Source organism: Nyctereutes procyonoides, unplaced genomic scaffold, assembly GCF_905146905.1.
Source record: "Nyctereutes procyonoides isolate TBG_1078 unplaced genomic scaffold, NYPRO_anot_genome, whole genome shotgun sequence".
Lineage (NCBI taxonomy): Eukaryota > Metazoa > Chordata > Mammalia > Carnivora > Canidae > Nyctereutes > Nyctereutes procyonoides.
The window spans coordinates 9,440,785-9,463,471 of record NW_026575135.1 but is presented as its reverse complement, the minus strand read 5'-3'; the positions used below and the strand labels follow the sequence as shown (position 1 = coordinate 9,463,471).

The following is a 22,687-nucleotide window of genomic DNA, read 5'->3' as shown; positions in this document are numbered from 1 at the left end:
GTATCATGGCGGGCAAATCTGAAGTGAGGCTTTTCTATATGAACAAAGACCCAGAGGTGGGAAAACCCAGGTTTGCAAAATGACCAGGCATGTAATTAGAACACTGGCTTAGTGCATTGAGGTTTCTTTAACAAAATACCGTAGACTGAGTGCATTATATACACCAGGAGTTTGCTTCCCACAATTCTGGAAGTTGGGAAGCCCAAGATCAAGGCACTGGCAAATTCAGAGTCTGATGGGGGCCTGCTTCCTCGTTCGGAGACAACTGTCTTTCACTGCGTCCTCACATGACAGAAGGAGCAAAAGAATACTCTGAGATTTCTCATATAAGGGCACTAATCCCATTCAGCAGGGCTCCACGTAATCACCTCCCAAAGGTCCCCACCTCCTAAATACTGTCCCTTTGGGGATTGGGTTTCAATGTATGAATTTTGGGGAGGACACCAGTGTTCCATCTACAGCAAACATGTAGCACTCAGTTAACATGTATGAAAGCACCATGTCATCTGCATCTTGTGTCTGTGACACACTAGATGGGTTCTGGATTTAAATGTGGACACCTATATGTCTTGATAGCCAGTGGGAGTGAACGTTAAAGTCCAGTAAGCCTACTCTTGAGGAGCCCCAGGGTATAGAGATAGTGGCTGGTTCCCCAGGTCCTTGCTTTATCATGTGGCACCTCTGAGGGACTGGGTAAGTGGGCTCTTCTCATCAGGCCTCACTTTCCATCCACTGTCATATATTTTATGTTCTTAGATGTACTCTGGGAGCATCCATAATGCACCACTGATTGGAGTTCTTTGGTAACTGGTAGGTCCTTGGGCCTCCCTTTGGCAGGGAGGTTATGTCATTGACTCGGATATTGTGTCTCCTAATGTCTGGAGATTATAAACTAATATTTCTTAACAGTCTGGGCATCACACAGAAGAACTTGGTTATAACCCAAATCATTGCTACGTTGGCTTGAATAGCAGTGGTGCCGGCACATCCCCAGACACGGCAACTCCGTGAAATAAAGGCTTCTGTTAATACAGAGCACCCCAGCCAGCCTTCCACATTATTGTCTTCTCCAGGATTTGGCTGTCGTTTTGTAGCATGCCACTATGTCTGTCTAGCAAGTTTCTCCCTGCATATGTGAATAAAGGAAAACAATCCAGGGCAGTAAACGTCCCAGCAGACCTCCCCACTGTGCACTTTGGAAATAAAACGTGGAACAAGCAAGCTATCATTAAAGGCAGGCCTTTCTATTCTTAAATCAATCCCATTTATAGGACGTCTATTGTCTGCGTCTGAGAAGTATGGAGAAGGAAAGCATTAAGTGTGCACTCCAGGGGAAAGGTTATGATCCCAATAGGGGAGGATTTATGTCCCTTTAGAGCCAGCGTCTAGGCATTATCTAGAAGTAAGCATGTGGCAATAAGTATAATAACAAATAACATTTATTGAGCGTGTACTACGTGCCAGGCCATTGTTCCGAGTCCTTTACGTGATCATCTCATTTAATCCATGCCCCAAGCATCTGGTCTAGGTACAAATTATGATCTCTTTGTGTGAGAGTCTAGACCCAGGGAGGTATAAGAACTTGCCAGGGGTCACACAGGTAGCAAACGGCAGAGCTGGGAGTCGGATGCGGGCGGACCAACTTCAGATTTCAGGTTTAACATAACCTCAGTGAGCCCCGCCCACATGCACTGCTCCCCTCTCCAGCCCCCCCAGACTCGTTTCAGCAAAGACCACCCATCGCATTTGCATTGTTTGTGATGTCCAACGGGATGATTTGTCCTACGAGATTGGGAATTGTGTTGGATCCTTTGCATCTGTGATTTTGATGAGAGAAAGCTAACCCTCCTCGAATCCCCATGGTTTCATTCTGTCGTATTTGCAGTTTATAACAACCTCATCTTTTCGATTGAGGCATTTTGATTCTTTGTCTCCAAATTAGCACTGCATAGAACATGACTCTGTGAGTGTGTGCGTGTGTGAGTGTGTGTGTGTGTGTGTGTGTGTGTGTGTGTGTGTGGAAACCGCCTTTTCTTCTGGATGAAATTGCTGCAGCCCGGCTGACGGAGGAGACTCTCCCACTCGCCGAGCCCACAGCAGGCAGGTGGGGAGAAAGCCGCTGGAGGCGGAGGGGCAGGTGACACTGCTTGTGTGCCCAGCATCTCTGGAAGTGTGTCTCCAGATGTGTGCTGCTGCTGCTGCTGCTGCTGCTTCCGGCCTTAAGATTCTGGGAGCCAACACCCACCTACTCTTACAGCCTCTCTCTCTTTATTTTCAAGGAAAAAAGAAAGAGGCAGACTGAAATAGAAGGCAAGCGGCAAGAGCTCGACGAGCAGATACTCCTGCTGCAGCATTGCAAGGTAAGTGGCTGATCCCAGGAACCTGTTCCAGCATTAGACATGCAGATCACACTCCGGAGAGCGGGGCCGAGCCCGCCCTGGCATGAAGGCACTGCCGCCGACTGCACGAGCCCTTTCTCGTTCCATCAGGAAAGCCACCTCTTGGCTTCTCTTGTGCATTTTTCAAATTCAGGGCATTGTTACAGCATTCCAGTTTCTGCGAGCATGATGCGATTATAGTGTGCATGGGGACGGGTTTGGGGGCTGGTGTGTGCATGTGAAATGTGGTGGTTATATATAGAAATCGGATGAGAATTTCCACATGGTGGGTGAGGCAGTGTTCCGGGGCTGCCTCTCCAGCGCAGGAGGTGCCGTGTGTGTGTTTGTTCCGAGGTTCCAAGGGACACATTGGACATCGTGTTCTTTTAGAGATTAAAAACCTTAATATTTTCTTTCTGAGATGGAGAAGAGGGAGGTGAAAGCGCCGTGCTCTGATCCAAAGAGCAACAACCCTGTGTGTTTCCGATGATTCATTCGTTTTATTCCTACTTGCACGATTTTGGAAGTGTTCTGTCTCCGAACGAGCAGTTGGTCAAAAGATGGCATTGAAATGATCTGATTTAGTTGAGTCTCCATTGCACACACACACACACACACACACACACACACACACACAGAGAGAGAGAGAGAGAGAGAGAGAGAGATGTTTATTTATTTATTTTTCTTTGAAACATAAGCACTTAAGCATCATAATTGATTACAGCCCACGAGAAAGCTCTGTCACTGTCACCAGGACTCCACAGGCTACAGAATGTTGCTTTCTGCAGGCTTGCAGAATATTGTGAACACATTCCAGTGGCCATCTGGGAGTTGCTGCATGCCTTCTACTGCTCTGGGCTTTTTTAGGAAAACCTTCTCCTGCTCACCTCAAGTTGCCGTGACATTCATGTACAGATTTGCATTGCTCAGAGGGCTGGTTGGGAAGGTGGGGCTGACTTTCAGGGTGATGCTAGGTGTGGATAATATAGATTCTTTTAAACAAAATAAGTCTTTATGCTTGTATTTCCCTTTCTTCTCTGGAAGATGGGATTGTGCTAACGGAATCCTTAGGAGCAGAATTATCAGCAAGTTGGTTTCAAACAGCAGCATGACCTAAATCTGCTTAGCATATTTATCAGTTTACTATCAACTTTAACCAGAGAAATGTGTTTGAAAGGAAGAAAACCAGCATGGTAATGAGAATATTGCCCATTTATCTTTGCTCTTGTAAATCCATTTATGGTCCTTTCTTTGTAAGAGCTTACAGTATATCCCATATGCTATTATTCCCTCCTTACAACATTTCCGAGGAAGCATTGAGAGCTAAAGTTACTATTTTCTTCCTACAGAGAGAGGGACTTAAAAACACTTAATAGAACCAAGTGAATTTTTCAAGGTCAATCTGGACAAAGCTGGGACTCTGGCTCAGAGTACAGGCAACTCACTCCTTACAAGAGACCAAAATGTACTAAAACCTCAGTGAATTCTCAGTTAAAGGTGGCTTTTTTTTTTTTTATGAAGAGGACTGAAAAAATTCGAGGCTTTTTGACTAGAGAGCCCCACTCCTCTTTAAAATTAACGTGGTTCTTTGCTTTTGCATTCCTTGCAAAACATATATGTCAGAAGATTAAATTTCTTTTGTCCCATTTCTTACCCTGGGCCAAATAAGATACCCAGGACTCTCATTCGTTGCTGATTTCCAGCACAATATCCATCCATGTATCCATCCATCCATCCATCCATCCATCCATCCATCCATCCAATTAACAGAAATAGCAATAAAAAGGACTTAGTATTATTGCATATGGAAACAGTGAGACTCCTTCAGAGACTTGGAAACAAGGGAATCAGATAGTTCTTTATGGTTTATTCTGGTAAAATTCGCTATCTCAGGGAACATCCAGCACTTTCACCTAAGTAATCTTCCTATAACCTGCAGAGAAAGGACTGGAAGTGATGGTAATTTAAGAAGTGGAGACCAGTGGGTTGTAATTTTCTCTCTTTGGGGAAAGCCCAGGTAGACAGAACGAGGGTGGATCGCTAGCCTTGAACAATGAAAACAAAACCAAAAAAAAACCTCAGAGGCCCCAAAGGTGGTTTATCTGGTACTTTTCCAGAGAAAGACTCCACCTCTGGCAGATACCAAGTTTCTATGCTCTGGTGAGGTGGGGTCTGAGGTCAGGTGAGGAGTGTCATCAGGTCTCACCTCTGCTCAGGTGAAACTTCTTTCATGACTCTTTGCCTCTCTTTGTTCTGAGTCCATTATTTCTAAAAAAAACAACTGAGTTATTTTGGTGGTGCCTGAGAGGTATGATCATTCAGGCACCAGAAAAGAATATGTTCTACTTTCAATCAGTTAGCTGTTGACTGAACTTGAATAGCGTGAGTCATCTTCCCTGTGATCATTCAGTTTTGAGCTTGGCAGCCTCACCCCTGGATGGTAGTAAATTCATTGAGGTTATAGTACCTCTGTGAACCTCTTGGTAGGGACTCAGCCAGTTTTCTCCTGGCAGCATGGCAGCCTTGTCATCCCCTTGTCCATCCTTGATAATCATCATTTTCTTGAGGGCCTAATATGTGCCAGGTACTTTAAATACATCCCCTCAATAACGGCCACAAGGTAAATATTATTTTCCCTGTCTCTCCGTGAGGAAACAAACTCATGAGGTCAAGTGATTTGCCCAAGAACATAGAGACTCTAAGTGAGGGAGCCTTGGTTGAACCCTTGGGCTTGTCTGCCTTTAGAACCAAGTCTTCTCCAGCTCACTGTTTTCTTCAAGTGAAAATTTCCATTTTGAGTAATTTGTTTAGAGAGATGCCAATTACCATCATCATTGTCTGTTTACTCGAGTTGTGCTTTCATGGACTCCTGAAAATTTAGACCATGTGGAAACATTATTGATTATTGGTAGTCCCTTGAAGTAGAAAATATTAAGAAATATGTCAACAGTTAATATTTATTTCACTAATTTATAAAACCAGAGATGCTGCTCAAAAAAATAATATATGCTTAGTGCAAAGTTAAATGGAAAGGCACAAGAATTAGATTTTGTAGTTATGAAGATATAATTCTCACTGTCTTATCGTCTATGGACACTTATTCTCATGCAGTGAGTTATGAATTATTTAGATAGATTTATGGTCTCTTGTCAAAGCAAATGAATAGAATGCAAGACAACAGTTTTGTTTCTTCTTCTTCTTCTTTTTTTTTTTTTTAAAGGATTTTATTTATTTACTTGAGAGAGAGAGAGCCCAAGCGGGAGGGAGAAGCAGGCTCCCACCTGGCAGGGAGCCCAATGCAAGGCTTGATCCCAGGACCCTGGAATCATGACTTGAGCCAAAGGCAGACACTCAACCACTGAGCCACCCAGGTGCCCCAATACTTATTTAATATTCTTGGTAATTGTGATGTGGAGGGCTATGCAGTGAGCTATACCACATAATAAAAATATTGTTACTTTATAGATGGATAATAAACAAATTCTGCAATGCAATGAAAGGCCCAAGTATGAGATCTTGAAAGAGCTGCTACACTCCAGTGACTAGGAAACCTCCAAGTACTTTGAAGTCCTCGCCCAATTAATCTCAGATTTCCTTTTACAGGATTCTTAGCTATATTTAGTACCTAATATTTATGATGTAAGAATTTCCAAGAAGTGCTCACATATGGGACCAGTAAGCAATTTTAATGGTGAATTAGTTTTGCTGATTGTAAAAGAAAGGGATGCACAATCATTGCAAAAGCAAATTTTAAAGTACACGAAAATATAAAAGAAAAAAAATATCAACTGTGTCCTTGTCACCCAGATGAAGCTCACACGGAGGTATATCCTTCTATGCTTTTTCTCTAGCGTATTTTTATGGATTAAGCTGTGTGACTCTTATTCACAGACCTTATCAACTGGTGAGTAAAATGAAATGGTATTAACATTCAGGTCCAAAATACATTCACCTTTACCTCTTTTTTTGATTTTAGTTATATGGGCTATTTTAAATTCTCATAAAAGGGCCACCTGGGTGGCTCAGTTGGTCTAGCATCTGCCTTCGGTTCAGGTCATGATCCCAGTGTCCTGGGATCAAGCCCCATGTCAGGGTCCCTGCTCAACAGGGAACCTGCTTCTGCCTCTCACTCCCTCTGCCCCCGCTCATGCATGCTCTTTCTCTCTCTCAAATAAATAAATAAAATCAATAAATTCTCATACAAAGCCTTGCAATATTTGTGACATTACATCTAACTTTCTTTTGCTTTATGGCTTCTGACTTTGTTATGGTTTTTGCAAAGAACATCTCACACACTTACCTATGAGGTTTCCCATCCTTCAGTAGTCTTAACGCATCTAGAATTTATTTTTCTATATAAAATAAGATAGACTTTGCTTTTTACTGATGGCGAGCCAGTTGCCTCAATGTGATTTATTGATGAAATCATCTTTTTCCTCACTGACTTAAATGTCTTCTTTATCATATACATAGTTTTCCCTTATACTTGAGTTCACCATTTGCGGATTCTTCTTATGCCATGAATCTGCCACTCCTGTGCCAATACCATCCTCATTTAGTCCCTCTAGCTATTTAATATATAATATGTATTAATAATCTGTCATAAGGCAAGAGCCATCATTTTTCCTCTATTGAAAGATTGTCTTGGCTTTTTATTCCATGGAAACAATTATTTATTTTTATTGTTTTTATTATGTGACTTGTGATAATGTGAGTTTACAAAATAAATCAAGTATTATAGTATACAAGACAGACTATATTTAATATTCCCTTTGCGCTCTTGGTTGAATTACCAGAGATTTGTCTATTTTATTGGTCAGTCCAAGGCCCTAGCAAGAATAGGCATGCAGTATGTATTGCCACATAAATCCCTTTGGAACTGTCACATTTATAAAGGTTTGTATGACCGAGTCAGCACTGTCAGAATCAAATTGCTAATATCATATCTTCAATACATAGGCTGCCTTTGAATGATTTATTCATGAGCAGGGAACCCTGACTAGAGTTTTTTTCTAATCCAAGCTATGAAAACTGTCATTATATTTTAAAAACCACAGCCTTTTCTTTCAAGAAGATTGAGTGGGAAAAAAAATTAAAGACTGAATTGTGACCCTGTGAGATATTTATTGTCAACCCACCAAGGTCATTTGCTATACAGCCTGAAGGTACCAGGGGTCTTGCTGCAAACATGTTATAGTGTCTCTCACTATTGTGAAGCTTTAGCACTAATTTTAGACTTCCCTTGGTTATTAGTATGTGTGAAAGGCCAATTTCAAATTATAAAATATTGAATAGACAGGCAGGGTACACAGTGTGAAGGAACTTTTACATCTCCCCCTTTTCCCCATCATGTCCCCACTGGCCCTGTAAACAGAGCTTGAGTAGAAGTTACAACTTGGTTTCTTCTATCAGAAGTTTTGTGTTGGCTTCTTTGTGGACTAAAATCATGTAACAAAACTCAACACCAAACCAAGATCTTACCAGGAGTGAGTGGGGAGGAAGGGAAGTATCCCAGGGAAGTAGAAGAACAGGGATAACACAGATGATCAAGAACACAACACAGCTACTGCCACACGTTGTGTGTAAGCCATTTTCTAGTAGAAGGCTGAATTTCCCCGATTCCCGACATCATCCACCAACACAGCCGTGTGGCTTGAGCCAGATTACAGGAGGAAAATACAAACTCACAGGTACATATTTTCATACTCTTAGAACGAGGAAGCTTTATGTAATTATTACATCAAAGCCAGAAATATAAAGTAAAAAGATTGGTGGATATGACTTTATAAAAATTACAAACAGAAAAAAATTTGGAGACTGACTAGTCCCAACTTATCTCCCACTGCCCATTCCTCACCACCGACCACCACCCAGACAGTGCTCATTGCTTACCTGGATCACATTGAAAAGTTGCCTAACATCAGGTACCTTACCTGTAGATTTAAAAAGTTTGCATAATCAGGGATCCCTGGGTGGCGCAGTGGTTTGGCACCTGCCTTTGGCCCAGGGCGTGATCCTGGAGACCAGGGATCGAATCCCACATCGGGCTCCCGGTGCATGGAGCCTGCTTCTCCCTCTGCCTGTGTCTCTGCCTCTCTCTCTCTCTGTGTGTGTGTGACTATTGTAAATAAATAAAAAAATTAAAATAAAATAAAAAAATAAACCTCAAAAAAAAATAAAAAGTTTGCATAATCATGTTAGCCCCCTTTAAATATTTACAATTTTATTTGTCAATTGTACCTCAGTAAAGCTGGGAGAAACATTTTGCTTGGATGATCTCTAATAATAGTCTAAGATGAATAATCTAAGATTAATAGCCTGAGATTTTATATTTGCTAAAATACAGTGCTTATGCATGGTTTTTCAATAATTTATTCATTCAACAAGTACTTATTATCACCAACTATAAGCTTGCATGTCAGCCATTGTGGGCGTGTAAAGGTAGAGCACCTGGCTGTGGGAACCCAGGGATGAGTGGGAGAGGAGCCCACTGTCAGAGAAGCTGGAGAGGGGTTATCCGAGTTGGGGGGTGGGTCAGTGGTGCCTGACTGTTTTGCAAATCCTATCTGAGAAAAAGAGGGTTCTTGGGGATCTTAGCCAGAGTGCACCATTTGGCTTTAAATCTCAGAGCCACGCCTTACTAAATGTGTGCACCTGGGTTAATTACTTAACATTAGCACCTACCATGTGGGATTTTGGTGAAAGTTTAGTGAATTTATATGTAAGGCACTTAAAAGAGCAAGAATTATTAGCACTTAAAAGATGTAAGAATTATCATCAGCATCACACCATCATCACTCAATACCGTGGCTTCAAATATCATTTATGTACCAATGACCCCCAAATTGGTGTCTTCAGCCCTGATGGCCCCTGAACTCCAGGCTCTTGTATTCAGCTGTTTTCCTGACATGTCCACTTAGATGGGTGTCGCTTCCACACACACATGTCCACGCTTCTATTCAGGGCATGAATAGAAGTTTTGGTTTTTTGCTCTTCTAGTGCTTGTTCTTCCTCTAGTCCTTCCAATTTCCAGGTGTTGAGACCACCATCCACCCTTTTCTCAAATCAAATATCTATGTCATCTTTAATCCCACCCTTTCCCTCATCTCCCAGATCTAAGCTATCAGCAAGTCACATTGACTGTACCTCTAAAATACACCTCACACCTTCCATTTCTTCTGCTGCTCCTCTGTTTTAAGCTAACATTTTCTCTCCCCTGATGGTGTAAGAGGATCCAACCACTCATACTTTGTAATTCTGTCCCTGCCAATCTGTTCTCTTTCTGTGGTGCTTAGTACAAATGCCACACTCCTTAGCAAGTCTGCAGGACCCTGCCTAATCTGGCCCCTGCCGTCCTCTCCATCTCCAACTTATGCTAGCCTCTTCCCCACCCCCACTCACTGTAGTCCAGCCACTTGTCATTCTGTCTGGTTCACAAACGCGCTAAACCCTGTCCCACATCTGGGCTGTTACACTTGCCAGCCTCTCCCACCTGAAATTCCCTGCCTCGGATCTCAGATCTCAGCTTTCCCACATAAAATGTCCTTTGCGGGTCCCTGTTTGAAATACTGTCCTGCCTACCTCCTGCCATGCGTGTATCGCAGTCTGAAATGATCTTGCATCCTTGTTTATTGGGACAAAAGCTCAGTGATACTGGGGACTTGCCTGTCTTCCAGAGCAGTGTCCTCAGGGCCTGGCAGTGTGTCTGGAGCATAGGGAATGGATGGGGACACCACTGCTCCAGAGATCGTGATCAGGAGGAGAGACAGGTTTGTGTGAGGATGATGAGCTTCTTGTCGGATCAGTGTTTGGCTAGCCAGCGGGAAAGCTTACGCATCTCCAGGCATTTGGATAGTCACAGGTTCTCATGCGGGGCTAGTCACATTGTGGTCCGTGGACCAGCAGCATCATTGACAGTGTCACTGTGGGAGCTTATTACCATTCAGACTCCTAGGCCCCATCAACATCTCTAGGGGTGGGGGTGGGAATCTGTGCTTTAGGAAGCTTTCCTGGTAAACCTTATGCCTACGGTCATGTGAAGGGCCTTGTTCTCCTTTTGTTTTCCAAAGCTGGACAGACCTGTAGAGCAAGAGCCAGATGAACCCGAGGGTCTCCATCCTACTCTTCAGGAGCCCCTTTACCCACTGCCAGCCCTCTGCTCCTCCCTTGTCTTGACTGTTCAGAGTTGCATCCAATGGACAAATGTGAAGTTTGATAGTTTGATAGTTAATACCTGTAAGCTATGATGCTTTTTTTTTTTTTTTTTTTTTTTTTTTTTTTGCTATATGTTATTTGCACATGAAAAATGAAAGGTTGGGCAGCCCGGCTGGCTCAGCAGTTTAGTGCCGCCTTCAGCCCAGGACCTGATCCTGGAGACCCGGGATCGAGTCCCACGTCGGGCTCTCTGCATGGAGCCTGCTTCTCCCTCTGCCTGTGTCTGTCTGTCTGTCTCTCTCTCTCTCTCTCTGTGTGTCTCTCATGGATAAATAAATAAAATCTTTTAAAAAAAAGGTTTTATTTTTAGTTTTCACTTCTGCTGTGCCTTGCCTGTCACTTGTCTCTGGAACATTCAGGCAGCCAATAAGGGCCAGAACAGTATAGGGAAACAGGTGCTTTTGATGGGCGTGTGTGATCAGAATGAGCAAGTGCATTATATTACAAGGCCCTGACACAGCTGGCCCTCAGAGACAACAGGAGGGGATCTGGGGTAGGGATTTGGTGGTAAATGTATTTGAATTGGCGGGTTGCCCTAGCAGAATTACTTTCAGGCCAAGTGAAAAAAAAATCAACTTTCCTTTTCTGTTTTTGTGATGTCCAAACGCTTTAGTGAATGTCTTGTTTTGTTAGAGTCTCTCTTCTTGGCTCCAGCTGCTGGGGGTGTTTTGGTGACATCACTGCCTTATCCAGAGAAGAGACAGATCCAAGGGCACATGTACTTTCGGTGTTCATGGTCACCAGGCTGCTTTTGTCAGAAGTACTGCTGGATGGCTAGGGCTAAATCAGCCAGAAATGAGGGGCTAGACCCTTTCCTTGGTGGTAGGAAGCACAGTGGGAAGAACTGAGACTACATTCCCAGGAGCAGCCATGGTGTCACATTTCAAGAAGCCCCAGCTGCAGAGCATCCCTGCTGGGGCAGAGAAAGCTTGGTCTGTGCCATGGCTGCTTTTCCAGAAGGGTCCACACACCAAGACCGAGGTAGCCAGTAGATCTGTCTCCCAAAATCCTAATAGGGTTTTTACCCTCTCTGGGTTGAACTGGGGGAGTATCAAACATTTCAGCTCAGGGAGCACTGTGGAAGTGTGACACACACCCTCTCCCGAGTAATTAGAGTGACGGAAAGTCAAGATTTTCCAGTTCACCCATTTATTCATCCATTCCCTGATACTGGGCTAGGTGCAGCAATGAAATCCAAAGGCGAATGAAGAACAGTCCCAGCCTTTGAGGAACTGGGGGTGTTGAGGGGGAGAGACACAGAAAGAAAGAATTGGAGAACAGTGTGAAATACTCCAGAGCGTACTGGAGTATGTTCTCTGCTAGATGACACAGGGCAGAGAGCCTGTGGATCCTGCCGCCTGGTGGGGGGAAGGCTTCCAGGTGACATTTTACCTGCACTTTCTCAGATGAAGGGAGGAAAGGCCAGGGGAATAGCATGAGCAACAATAATTAGCATTTCTCTGGAACTAAGTGTGGGTTCGGCACTTTTAGCCTATGAACTTATTCAGTTCTCAGGACAAGCCTGGACGGGGCTCTGTCGTCATGTCCATTTTACAGATGAGAAAACTGAGGCATGGTGAGGTCCATGAGACTGTCTGAGGTCACACAGCTAGTAAGTGGAAGACTGATTCCAGAACTCAGGCTGTTAACCACCGCTTGACCCAGCCTCCCACTCTGTGTGAGCGTGATGTCTGCGGAATTTTGAGCGGAGAACAGTGGTTTCAGATTTTTTTCCTGGTAGCCCACTTAGGAAGAGAAACCAATTTAACTTTACAGTGGAGAGAAGCATCTCTGGGACAGAGCTTTGGAGAATTCGTAGTTTGCTAGGGCTGCTGTAACAAATACAGTGGCTTACACAACAGAAATTGTGTTCTCATCATTCTGGAGGCTAGATGTCCGACATCAAGGTGGCAGTAGGGTTATCTTCTTCTGGTCCTCTCTCCTTGGATTGGAGATGGCTGTCTTCCTCTGGTGTCGTTACATGGTTTTCTTTCTGTGCGTGTCTGTGTCCTGAGCTCCACTTCTTCTAAGGACACCAGTTATGCTGGGTTAGAGCCCATCCCAATGACTTCATTTAACCTTAAAAGACCCTATTTCCAAACACAAGCACATTATGGGGTTAGGACTTCAGCATAGGAATTGATGGGGGATGAGGGCCATAATTTAGCCCATAAGAAAGAGCAACCAATGTAAACAAATTGTACCATGAGCTTTTACACATGATTTTTTTTTTAAATATTTTTTTACATTTTTATTTATTTATGATAGTCACAGAGAGAGAGAGAGAGGCAGAGACACAGGCAGAGGGAGAAGCAGGCTCCATGCACCGGGAGCCCGACGTGGGATTCGATCCCGGGTCTCCAGGATCGCGCCCTGGGCCAAAGGCAGGCGCCAAACCGCTGCGCCACCCAGGGATCCCTACACATGATTTTATATTATTAAACAATGCTCTAGAGATTTTTATTTTTTTAAAGAGTTTATTTATTTATTCATGAGAGACACACACACAGAGAGAGAGAGAGAGAGAGAGAGAGAGAGAGAGAGGCAGGGACACAGGCAGAGGGAGAAGCAGGCTCCATGCAGGAAGCCTGACATGGGACTCAATCCTGGATCTCCAGGATCAGGCCCTGGGTCCAAGGCAGGCACTAAACCGCTGAGCCATCCAGGGATCCCCTGCTCTAGAGATTTTTAAAATACTTTTTTTTTTTACACTATCCGTAGTGGTAGTTGTAAATACACTCACAGGCACCATGTTACCAATGATGTATAGCTGTTTAAATCTGTTGGGGTGAGGGTAGTTCCTGCCTACAATCACGTTAGCATAGAGTCAGGAATAACTTACAAATGAACAAACTCACATCTTTGATTAATGGAAAGCCACAGGTCAAGTGCTATAAATACGCTTCTCTATGCACTGGTAAGAGTAACCCGAGTAACCAAACAGACCTCCACCAGTGAGTTATAATTAAAAACCAAGAATAACACCAGTGAGAACCATGGCTACCTGGACACCACCCTGATGTGTTGCTAACAAAAACTCTGTTCAGAAGTGTAGGAATTCCAGCCATTGGGACTTGCTGCTGTACATCCAGCAGGGGCTTCATAGTCCTGTGTGGCCGCTGGATTTCTCTGTTGGGATGGTGAATCAGAACCGTTAATGAATTCTAACTTACTATAACTAAATGTAATTTTTAGTAACTCATTTTATAGCTTCATAATAAGTAGCTCTTATTTCCTAATCTCAAGAAAAATGGTATCCTCTCGAATTGTCTATCTGTTGCTTATAAGAGCTACAGAAAGGAAACTGAAGTGAGTGAATTCTGTGTCCACAATGTCAGACAGATTCCACTCTCTCATTTCTGTAAATCGTGTTTAATTGGGTAACCTGGCTCTTAGCCATTATAAGGGCTCCCTTTCCTTTGCCTTGCTCAGCCTGTCTGATGAGGTCAAACCAGATTCTGATCTAGGTGAGGCCGGCAACCAGCAAACCCAGTGCTTACTCCATGCTTACTCTATGTGGACTGGCTTTATAGCCCTATGGGACCAGGCTGAAACTGGCCACATGCCCTGCTTCTGGCCGACTCGGTGGTGCATCCTTATGTACTCCATTCCCATGACCCCCAACCTGCCCAGGGTATGCTCAGCTGTGATGCCCAGGGTCAGGCCTCTGCAAATATCCAATAGCCACTGTCTGCCATCTAGGGACTATGTAATGGAAATCCAAAAAAAAAAAAAAAAAAAAATCCCCTCTCACGCCTTCCTTGCCTTGCTCTTTGTTTTAGAGAGTTTCAGCAAGCCTTCTTTTATGCTGTTTTGATTTCCCTTGTCAAAGCAGTAATCGCTCCCTCCAAGCTATTGACCTGAAACTCAAAACCTTTTTATTTGGGGGTGCCTGGGTGACTCAGTCAGTTAAGCGTCTAACTCTTGATCTCAGCTCAGGTCTTGATCTTAGGGTCGAGAGTTCAAGCCCCATGTTGGGCTTCACGCCTAGTGTGGAGCCCACTAAAAAGGGGAAAAAAAAACCCACCTTTTTATTTCACTCCACAATATGTTAGTACAGTGGCGCAAATGGGGTGTATGATTTTCTTTTCTTTTCTTTTCTTTTCTTTTCTTTTCTTTTCTTTTATTTTATTTCTTTTATTTTAATTTTTTAAGATTTTATTTATTTATTTATTCATGAGAGACACAGAGAAAGAGAGAGAAAGAGAGGCAGAGACACAGGTAGAGGGAGAAGCAGGCTCCATGTAGGGAGCCCGACATAGGACTCGATCCTGGGTCTCCAGGATTAGGGCCTGGGCTGAAGGCAGGCGCTAAACCACTGAGCCACCTGGGCTGCCCGGTACATGATTTTAATACCATTTGGAGACCACTGCTGAGGATGGTTGGGAATTATTAAAAAGCTTCTAAGAAGCATAACGTAATTTTTATAAAGCATTTTAAGATGGACTCGATAGTGGGTGATCTTAAGGAATTATATAATGGAATTGTACTTGCACAGCAAAATGCCCTCTATGTTTTAGAGATTCATACTGAAATAGTTATGGGTGAAATGTCATGATATTTGTTATTTCTTAAAAAAACTTTTTTTTAAAGATTTTATTTATTTATTTATTTAATTATTTATTTATTTGAGACACACACAGAGAGAGAGGCAGAGACACAGGCAGAGGGAGAAGCAGGCTCTATGCAGGGAGCCCAATGTGGGACTCGATCCCGGGTCTCCAGGATCACACCCCGGGCTGAAGGCAGGCACTAAACTGCTGAGCCACCGGGGCTGCCCATGTTTGTTATTTCTTTTAAAATGCGCTGGTGAAAAAATATGGGAAAATGTGGCGGACTGTATCATTGTGAAGCTAGATGGGTTACACTGGCATTCATTATATTGCTTCTTCTGTTGTCCTGTATGTTTTCAACAGCTTTTTATAGTAGAAAATGCAGAAATAAACCCCTCTGGTGGCTCTCTAGGAGCTGGGCCCGAGGGAAGTCAGGAGCCAAGTTAGTGAGGAGGCGAAGGTAGCAATCCAGGTGGACACTGATGAGGGGCGGAGCTCATGCTGTGGACTGAAGGGTATCATCTAGTATGTTCTCTTCCCTCATTCCCACAGTCCAAAGTGCTCCGGGAAAAATGGCTGCTGCAGGGTATCCCGGCTGGAACTGCCGAAGAGGAGGAAGCCAGGAGGCGGCAGTCTGAGGAGGATGAGTTCAGAGTCAAACAACTGGAAGATAACATTCAGAGGTAGGTGGTTCCCAGCGCCCCCCACCCTGACCCCCATCCCCATCCCCTGCTGGGGTCTTACAGTGCAAGTGACCACTGCTGTCCTCTAGGGGACCCTTCTCGGTGCTGACCCCTTTGCCCAGAGCTTGGGACTTGTCTTCCTAAACAGAGTACATTGATATCCTTTATAGACTTTTCCAGAGAACCCCGGGTTACTACTCTGAGTACGAATTATTGTACTGGACTGACCTTCGGTAGAGTGACGTTCTCCTGGAGCAGGGAGCTGTTGGAAGCAGCTTGCCCCTTCGCTGAACACCCACCTTTTGAGTTCTTCCACCAGCTTTTGTCTTTCTCCTCCTACCAGTCAGGCTGTTGGCTGTCCTTGCTGCTACAGTGGGTCTGTTGCCTACATTTGATCAAATCTGAAGTGGGGAAACTGAACTGTAGCCGGGGGTCTTAGAATCATAGAAGGGCTGAATAAGGAGGGCACCACCGTGAGTTAGGTGCCTGCGCTCTAGAACCTTGCTTTGTAGTGTCTGTTTGGCCGGCTCAGAGGGTGAGTTGGGTTCCTTTATGGTTTTCCCCCGGGTTCTGAACACTTCCACCTGGGAGACAAGTGACCTGCCCGTGGCCAGGCTCACATAGGAGCAAAAATATAGGTTTGCACTTGCAAACTGTCATCATCCCAGGTCCCAAGTCCCAGGACACCTAGCCAGAGATCTGGGATGAGGGTGGAAGGTGGTGATCAGAGATGCCTTAGAACCAAATCTCCTGCTCCGCCCCATTCCACCAAACCCCGCCTCAAATGTCAGCCTCGAGAGCCTCATCTCTTTCGCCTGAGGTGCAAGCTCTTTTAGAATATAAAGGGTAAGAGCTACCTCACTACCAGCCTTCAGACCCAGGCGTGAATGAGGACTGTGTGAGTCCCTGGGGACTCCAGTAGTGTCACTGGAGGGAAAAACGAATTGGCCGTGAGCCCTGAAGGCCTGAGTCCCTATTTGCTTAGACCCTAATGTCCCTTAAAGTTCTCAAGAGCAGCTTAGCTAAGTTTTGCTTGTGGGGGAAACTAGCTAAGAAAAAGTTTGTATGTGATGTGCATCTGTGCATCTGTGCATAGACATACACATATACATGTATGTGAATATACACATACATGTGTATATGCACACACACACTTTTTTTTAGCACGCGTGGGTAAAAGCTAAACTATTACCAGCCCCTTTGGATAGATAGATCTCTATATATCATTAGAAGAAGAAAATCTTAGTCCTGGAAATAATAGCATCAAGCTCGTGAGGACAAGAACTTCTAGAAAGTGGGAAAGGTCTTCCCATCAGAAGCCCAGAAGGTAGAAAGGGAAGGGGCCAGGATGAAGTCATGAGTCCTGAGCCTCTAGATTCCTCTCCTCCCAAATGGCTCAGCTGACCGCGTCTTAGACAAGATGAGGGGGCCAAGGATTATTGAAAATGTTGGCCGTAAGTGGAGGAGGAAAAGGCCACTGGGAGAAGTGGTTTTATAGGAAGTCTCCAAGGGGGCAAGTCCCTGGTGCTTTCGGCTGTAGTGATGGTTGATATCATACAGCAGCATCACTTTGTCTTTACTCTTGTTAAAAGGTCCATCATTTTCCAGTCTCTTTCTTACTACTTTTACATGATCACGACAGACAGATCTGGTGCAAAGCAGAAAGCTCCACAACTATTTGTTGGATGAAAAATTGGGGAGGGGTACACCACATATCAGGGGAGCTCTGCTGGGCAGAGGAAGCCTGGAAGATTATTCTCCAGGCTAACCTGGCAAAAATCCTAGGAGCCAAGTGGCTTGAGCACAGTGTTCACCACTTTGGATGGGAAGGGAGGCAGTGTATAGATGGGCAGAAAATGTTGTTTCAAGTCATTTTTTCAAACCCTGAGTATCTTTTCTCGCTGAGCCTCACACGTTCATTCATTTCATCCCATGGGTATTATAGATGGAAGACAGCAAGGATTTAGAAAATAGGATCAAATTAGCTCTCTGACCTATTCTTCTTCTTCTTTTTTTTAAATGGCATTAGAAAACATGATCTTTCTACCAAATGGGCAGTTTTGCTCTGGCTTGTGTACACGTTTACCGTTACTCTGGCCTCACGGTGGTAACCCTTACTTGTGGGATGAACCATCACATGGAGAGACAATCTTAAATCATGGACAGTTTTGACTACATTGACCATGGGAATGAGGTAGAAGAGTTAGGGCTACTTTATTGTTCATGTGGGCGTCACCATATTCAGAAAAATAAGGACGATCTCTTTTTATCTTTTGAGTCAACAGAATAAAGAGGTCACTGATGTATGCAGACCAACCTCTTGGATCCCACTAAAGAGACAGATAGCCAAGCCAGGAGGAAAGAAATCCTAGCAGCCTAAAAGGGTAGGGATGCGGGTGATTGGGTCTAGATTCGGAGGGCATTTCCTTCTGCCACAATCATGGTCCTGCTGGACATTGGCCATTTGCTGGGGGATGAGCTATGTTCCCTGGAGCTGCTTTTCTGTAGGAGCAGGGCTGCTGGTGGGCATCATTTCCTCCTCAGGACCCCCGGAGGGAGAGGTTTCTTCCTATCCCGGAATTCAGTTTCTGCTTCTCCTCATTTTACTCACAGCTCCTCTGCTGGACCGGTTAGCATCTTTAGGTTCCAGTGCCAAGGGAAGAAGGGAGCTGCCCTGCCTCTTCCCTTAAAGGACTCTGAGCCACCTGAGCCGCTTTCCTTAGGCATGGTTTGGTTCTGTCTCACAGTCCTACAGCTTGAACACGCCCTACAGGCTCCTTGGAAGCACGGGCCTCCTGCAGTCTTACAAGCTATGTGGACGGACGGGCCTTCCCGGCTCTGCTCACTTTGGCTGAGCTCAGCCAAGTGACTCCAAGGCATAGATAGGTTGGACGAGTCTGAGCTTCCTTCCCCCTGCACTAATGTTTCCTTTTATGGCCATGGCAGGGGAGCAAGAAGACTGAGCAGAGACAGAACTGCCCAGAAGGCATTGGCCATAGCAAGCCAGCCCCCGCGCCCCCGCCCCAGACCAAGGCGGGGAGACAGTCAAGCTTTATTTGAGGGAACCTTGGAATTGTGTGGCAAAGGGCACAGATTCAGGGAAGGGTAAGAATGGGTCTAATAATTCACACTTCCAGAAGTGTGACTAATTCCATTGAAAACTGCAAGCAATAGAGAAAGTCTAGAAAAACGAACTCACGAGGAGGAAGATGACCTAACACAACTTGGGGTTTCAGGAGGACAGAGAGAAGAGAATGAGAGGAAACTGGAGTGACTTTGAGATCAAAATCAGAATCTGATCTTCCTGTGGTAGGAATCCCGGAAATTGGCTACAGATCAAATGCAGAAGAACCACAAAATAAAGGAATTCTAAAGGTGACTTGCTTTGTTTGAAGCAGAATATCAATCTCTAGATCTTTAGATTTGGGTCCACTAATCTAAGTCACTCCTGTGCAGTAAATTAGATTCCCCTAAAGAGAGATGCATAGGGCACACGGGTGGCTCAGTTGCTGAAGCATCCGGCTCTTGATTTCGGCCCAGGTCATGATCACAGGGTCCTGAGATCGAGCCTTGTGTCAGGCTCTGCACATAGTGTGGATCCTGCTTAAGATCCTCTCTCCCTCTCCTTCTGTCCCACCCCTCCCTCCTCGCGCTCTCTCTCTCTCTAAAAAAAAAAAAAAAAAAAAAAAATCTAAAAAATAAAAAAGAAGAGAGAGCAATGCAAACTGTTTTCAAACCATAAAGTATATGAGTACAGTTGTGCCCTGAAGGTATTATAGCCCTTGCTGGTGAACCAAGAGTAGCTTGAAAAACCTGCAGGAACAGTAGAGAATAGAAATCAATAGAAATAAAAAAGCAGGGAGGATGCATACAAGGAAAGGTTAAGGGAAATCTGTGTCATTTCATTTGGAAAAAGAAAAGATATTAGCAGCCTAACTTGGAACTTCAGTGTCTGTAGGATTTAGGCCATGTCTTAATTCTTTGTGTCTGGGCCATTCTGAATATAATAAAGACTTCACATAAAGCATGAGACTTTGCACTTAAACATGTTTCTTTCCCTAGATATCTTCAGGAAGAAAGAACATAACCATCTTTCCATTTCTGAGTCTAAAATTCTTTAATAGTGCCAGTAGTCCTACAGTAAGTTCCAGGTTTACAGACATGTTTTTTTTTTTTTTAACCAAAGTGTTATTTGTAAATTGGTGGTTGTTTGGAACTAAGAATGTTGTCTCTCTTCCAAGACTGTTATATGTGGTGCTTGGATTTTGAGGGCAGCCCATAAGGAGGGAGGGAAGAGGACAGAGGGAGGGAGGAAGGGAGAGAGGAATGAATGAACTAGACTATTAAGTGCTGGGCATTAGAATCACTGGGGAAGCTTAAAAAAAAAAGAAATATATATATATATATATATATTCATTCCCAGGACTTATTCCAGGAAATTTGGATTCAGTGACCCAGGTGAGAAGCCCTGGAATTTATGGTTTTTTTAAAGAGTGCTCCAGATAATCTGTGCAAATCACAGTCAGGTTCAAAAAAGATTGCTGTAAATGGGAAAAAGAATAGCCCACAAATAGAAAGTAATTAAGAGCACTATAGCACTGCAGTGATTCTATCTGGGAGAAAGGAAGGAAAGGACTGGTCACTGCTGTGGATAAACAGATGGTCGTTCTTTTGTACAACTTTTCCCTGGGCAGTGTCAGGAGAGCCCAGCCTATTGATTATATTCTTGGCTCTCTAGAAACCAAAAGTAAAAGGGGCTAAATATGGTCAGAATTGTTGAAAGCAAAATGTGTACAAAGATTTCCTTCTTTAAAAAAAAAAAATTCAAGTGTCGCAGCTTCTTTCTGTTTATTTCCTACTGGAGTGCCGTACTGAGAAAGCTCAAAGGATTTTTTTTCTGGCTTGGGCCCATTGTCAACCGCTGTCAATGTTGTCACTGTGTGCAGTGGGTCGCAGGGACCACATGTGGGCCTCGCATTTATACTCTTGGAGACTTCTGGCAATAAGGCCCACCCTAGCCTTGTGTATTTCACATCTGCTCCAGTCAACAAGTCTTGCTGCTTGCCCTCTGATTTTCCCACTTAATAATTCTCTAATTTCATCAGATTTTATTCACATGTTGGAAACAGCACTCTAGTGCTCGCTCCGGCAGCACATATGCTAGAAGTGGAATGATACAGAGAAGATTAGCATGGCCCCTGCGCAAGGATGACACACAAATTCATGATGCTCTGAAATATAGAGTTCTTAGCTTTCTTTGCTTAGTGAGAAATAGGGCAGAAATTTGCTCCCCCGCCCCCCCTTGGAATTACCCCAGTGAAGTTGAGAAACTTCAAGGAGTAGTAGATTATCTAGCTCTGCTGTTATCTTGCTGTGTGACTCTGAGCAAGGCTCTCACTCTCTCTGGTCTCAGTTTCCTCATCTTTTCAGAGTCTTGATCTTCCAGCTCTGGTATTCTGAGAGTCTCTAATTTAGGAGGTTGACTAGAGATGCCTTTTCTGAGCAAATATACCTGTGCAGAGAAATGCTCCTGCTGTAGAAGGAAGTGCTTTTAGAGACAGGCCAGAACTAGGGAAAGAGGTGAAGTTCTCAGGAGACCAAAGCCCCATGACTCATCCCGGCAATGACTAATTCATCTGATCAGCTGTCAGCGCTAAAATATGTCCCATAAAATATTGATTGAAAAAATATCAAAGTCCCAGCTGCCAACCTAGGGAGGGGCTTTACAACTTTTTAAAAAGAAAGTTCAGGAAGCAAGTGGACCAGCTCATTTCTGCTTCTGGATTAAGATTCTTGGAGCGCTTCTGTTGGCCTCTGATGGATACTAGAATTCACTTAGTTTTCCACATTCTTAAGAGGCTCAAAGCAGAAGACTGGAGGCATTAGGCAGAAGCATGTGTGTGTTATATGGTGGGATTTTGGCAACCGACAAGATGACAGCCATCCACAAATAACTGTTCTAGAAAAGGCAACCACAGAAATGTTCACTGGAATCACAAAGGACACTTGCTTGGGATTCATTGCTATTTTTGATTCCATGAAGCACTGTTCTTCCGCAGCCGGGTACAGAGCACTCACATGGGTAGTCCACATCTGTGCACTCCCACCCTCCACAGCTGCATCTGGCAATCCAGCCCTGTCCTCCTTCCCATTCTTTGTTTCACCATAACGAAACTACGTTATACTATAAACCATGTAGTGGGATCCCTGGGTGGCTCAGCGGTTTAGCGCCTGCCTTTGGCCCAGGGCGTGATCCTGGGGTCCTGGGATCAAGTCCCGCATCAGGCTCCCTGCATAGAGCCTGCTTCTCCCTCTGTCTGTATCTCTGCTTCTCTCTCTCTCTCATGAATAAATAAATAAAATTAAAAAAAAACATGTAGTGATATAGTGGCATCGCCATTCATCTAATACTCATTGGTCTCTTACTCTCTTCTGGGAGTCCCTAGCTTTTTGGCCTCCACTTAATTCATTGATTTTCTGGTTTTGATCCTCATAATACTCCCATGAAGTAGTGGTGATGACGATGATGCCCATAACACAGGTGGGAGAACTGAGGCTTAGAAGATAAAGTAACTTGTTGCCCCAAATGACCCCATTAGTAAGTCAAAAAGTGAGGGACACTTGGCTGGCTCAGTCGGTAGATAGAGCATGTGACTCTTAATCTCAGGGTCATGAGTTCAAGCCCCACACTGGGTATACAGCTTACTTTAAAAACAACAACAAGAGTGAAAAACGAGTATTTAAGCTGGGATCTAACTCCAAAGCACGTTCTCAAAAATCTGAACAAAAGTTAAGTTCACAGTTTTTGAGACAGGTGAGATTCAGTAAAATCACAGTAAGTGAGTTCACCTCCTGATCT

General features: G+C 44.1%; 1 protein-coding gene and 1 non-coding gene across 7 annotated transcripts in view; both read left to right on the top strand.

Moving 5' to 3' along the window:
- The window catches only part of PALM2AKAP2 (PALM2 and AKAP2 fusion), a 335,810-nt gene that overhangs the window by 66,270 nt on the left and 246,853 nt on the right, over nucleotides 1–22,687 (top strand). For all 6 annotated transcript variants that reach the window (XM_055301737.1, XM_055301734.1, XM_055301736.1 and 3 more), the window contains exons 2-3: nucleotides 2,280–2,360; nucleotides 15,698–15,828. In XM_055301737.1, the coding sequence (XP_055157712.1) occupies nucleotides 2,280–2,360; nucleotides 15,698–15,828 (212 nt within the window). The remainder of the gene's footprint in view (nucleotides 1–2,279; nucleotides 2,361–15,697; nucleotides 15,829–22,687) is intronic.
- Nucleotides 20,965–21,071, top strand: LOC129495345 (U6 spliceosomal RNA). Its single transcript, XR_008661504.1, has one exon. It is a non-coding gene; the product is annotated as a U6 spliceosomal RNA (small nuclear RNA).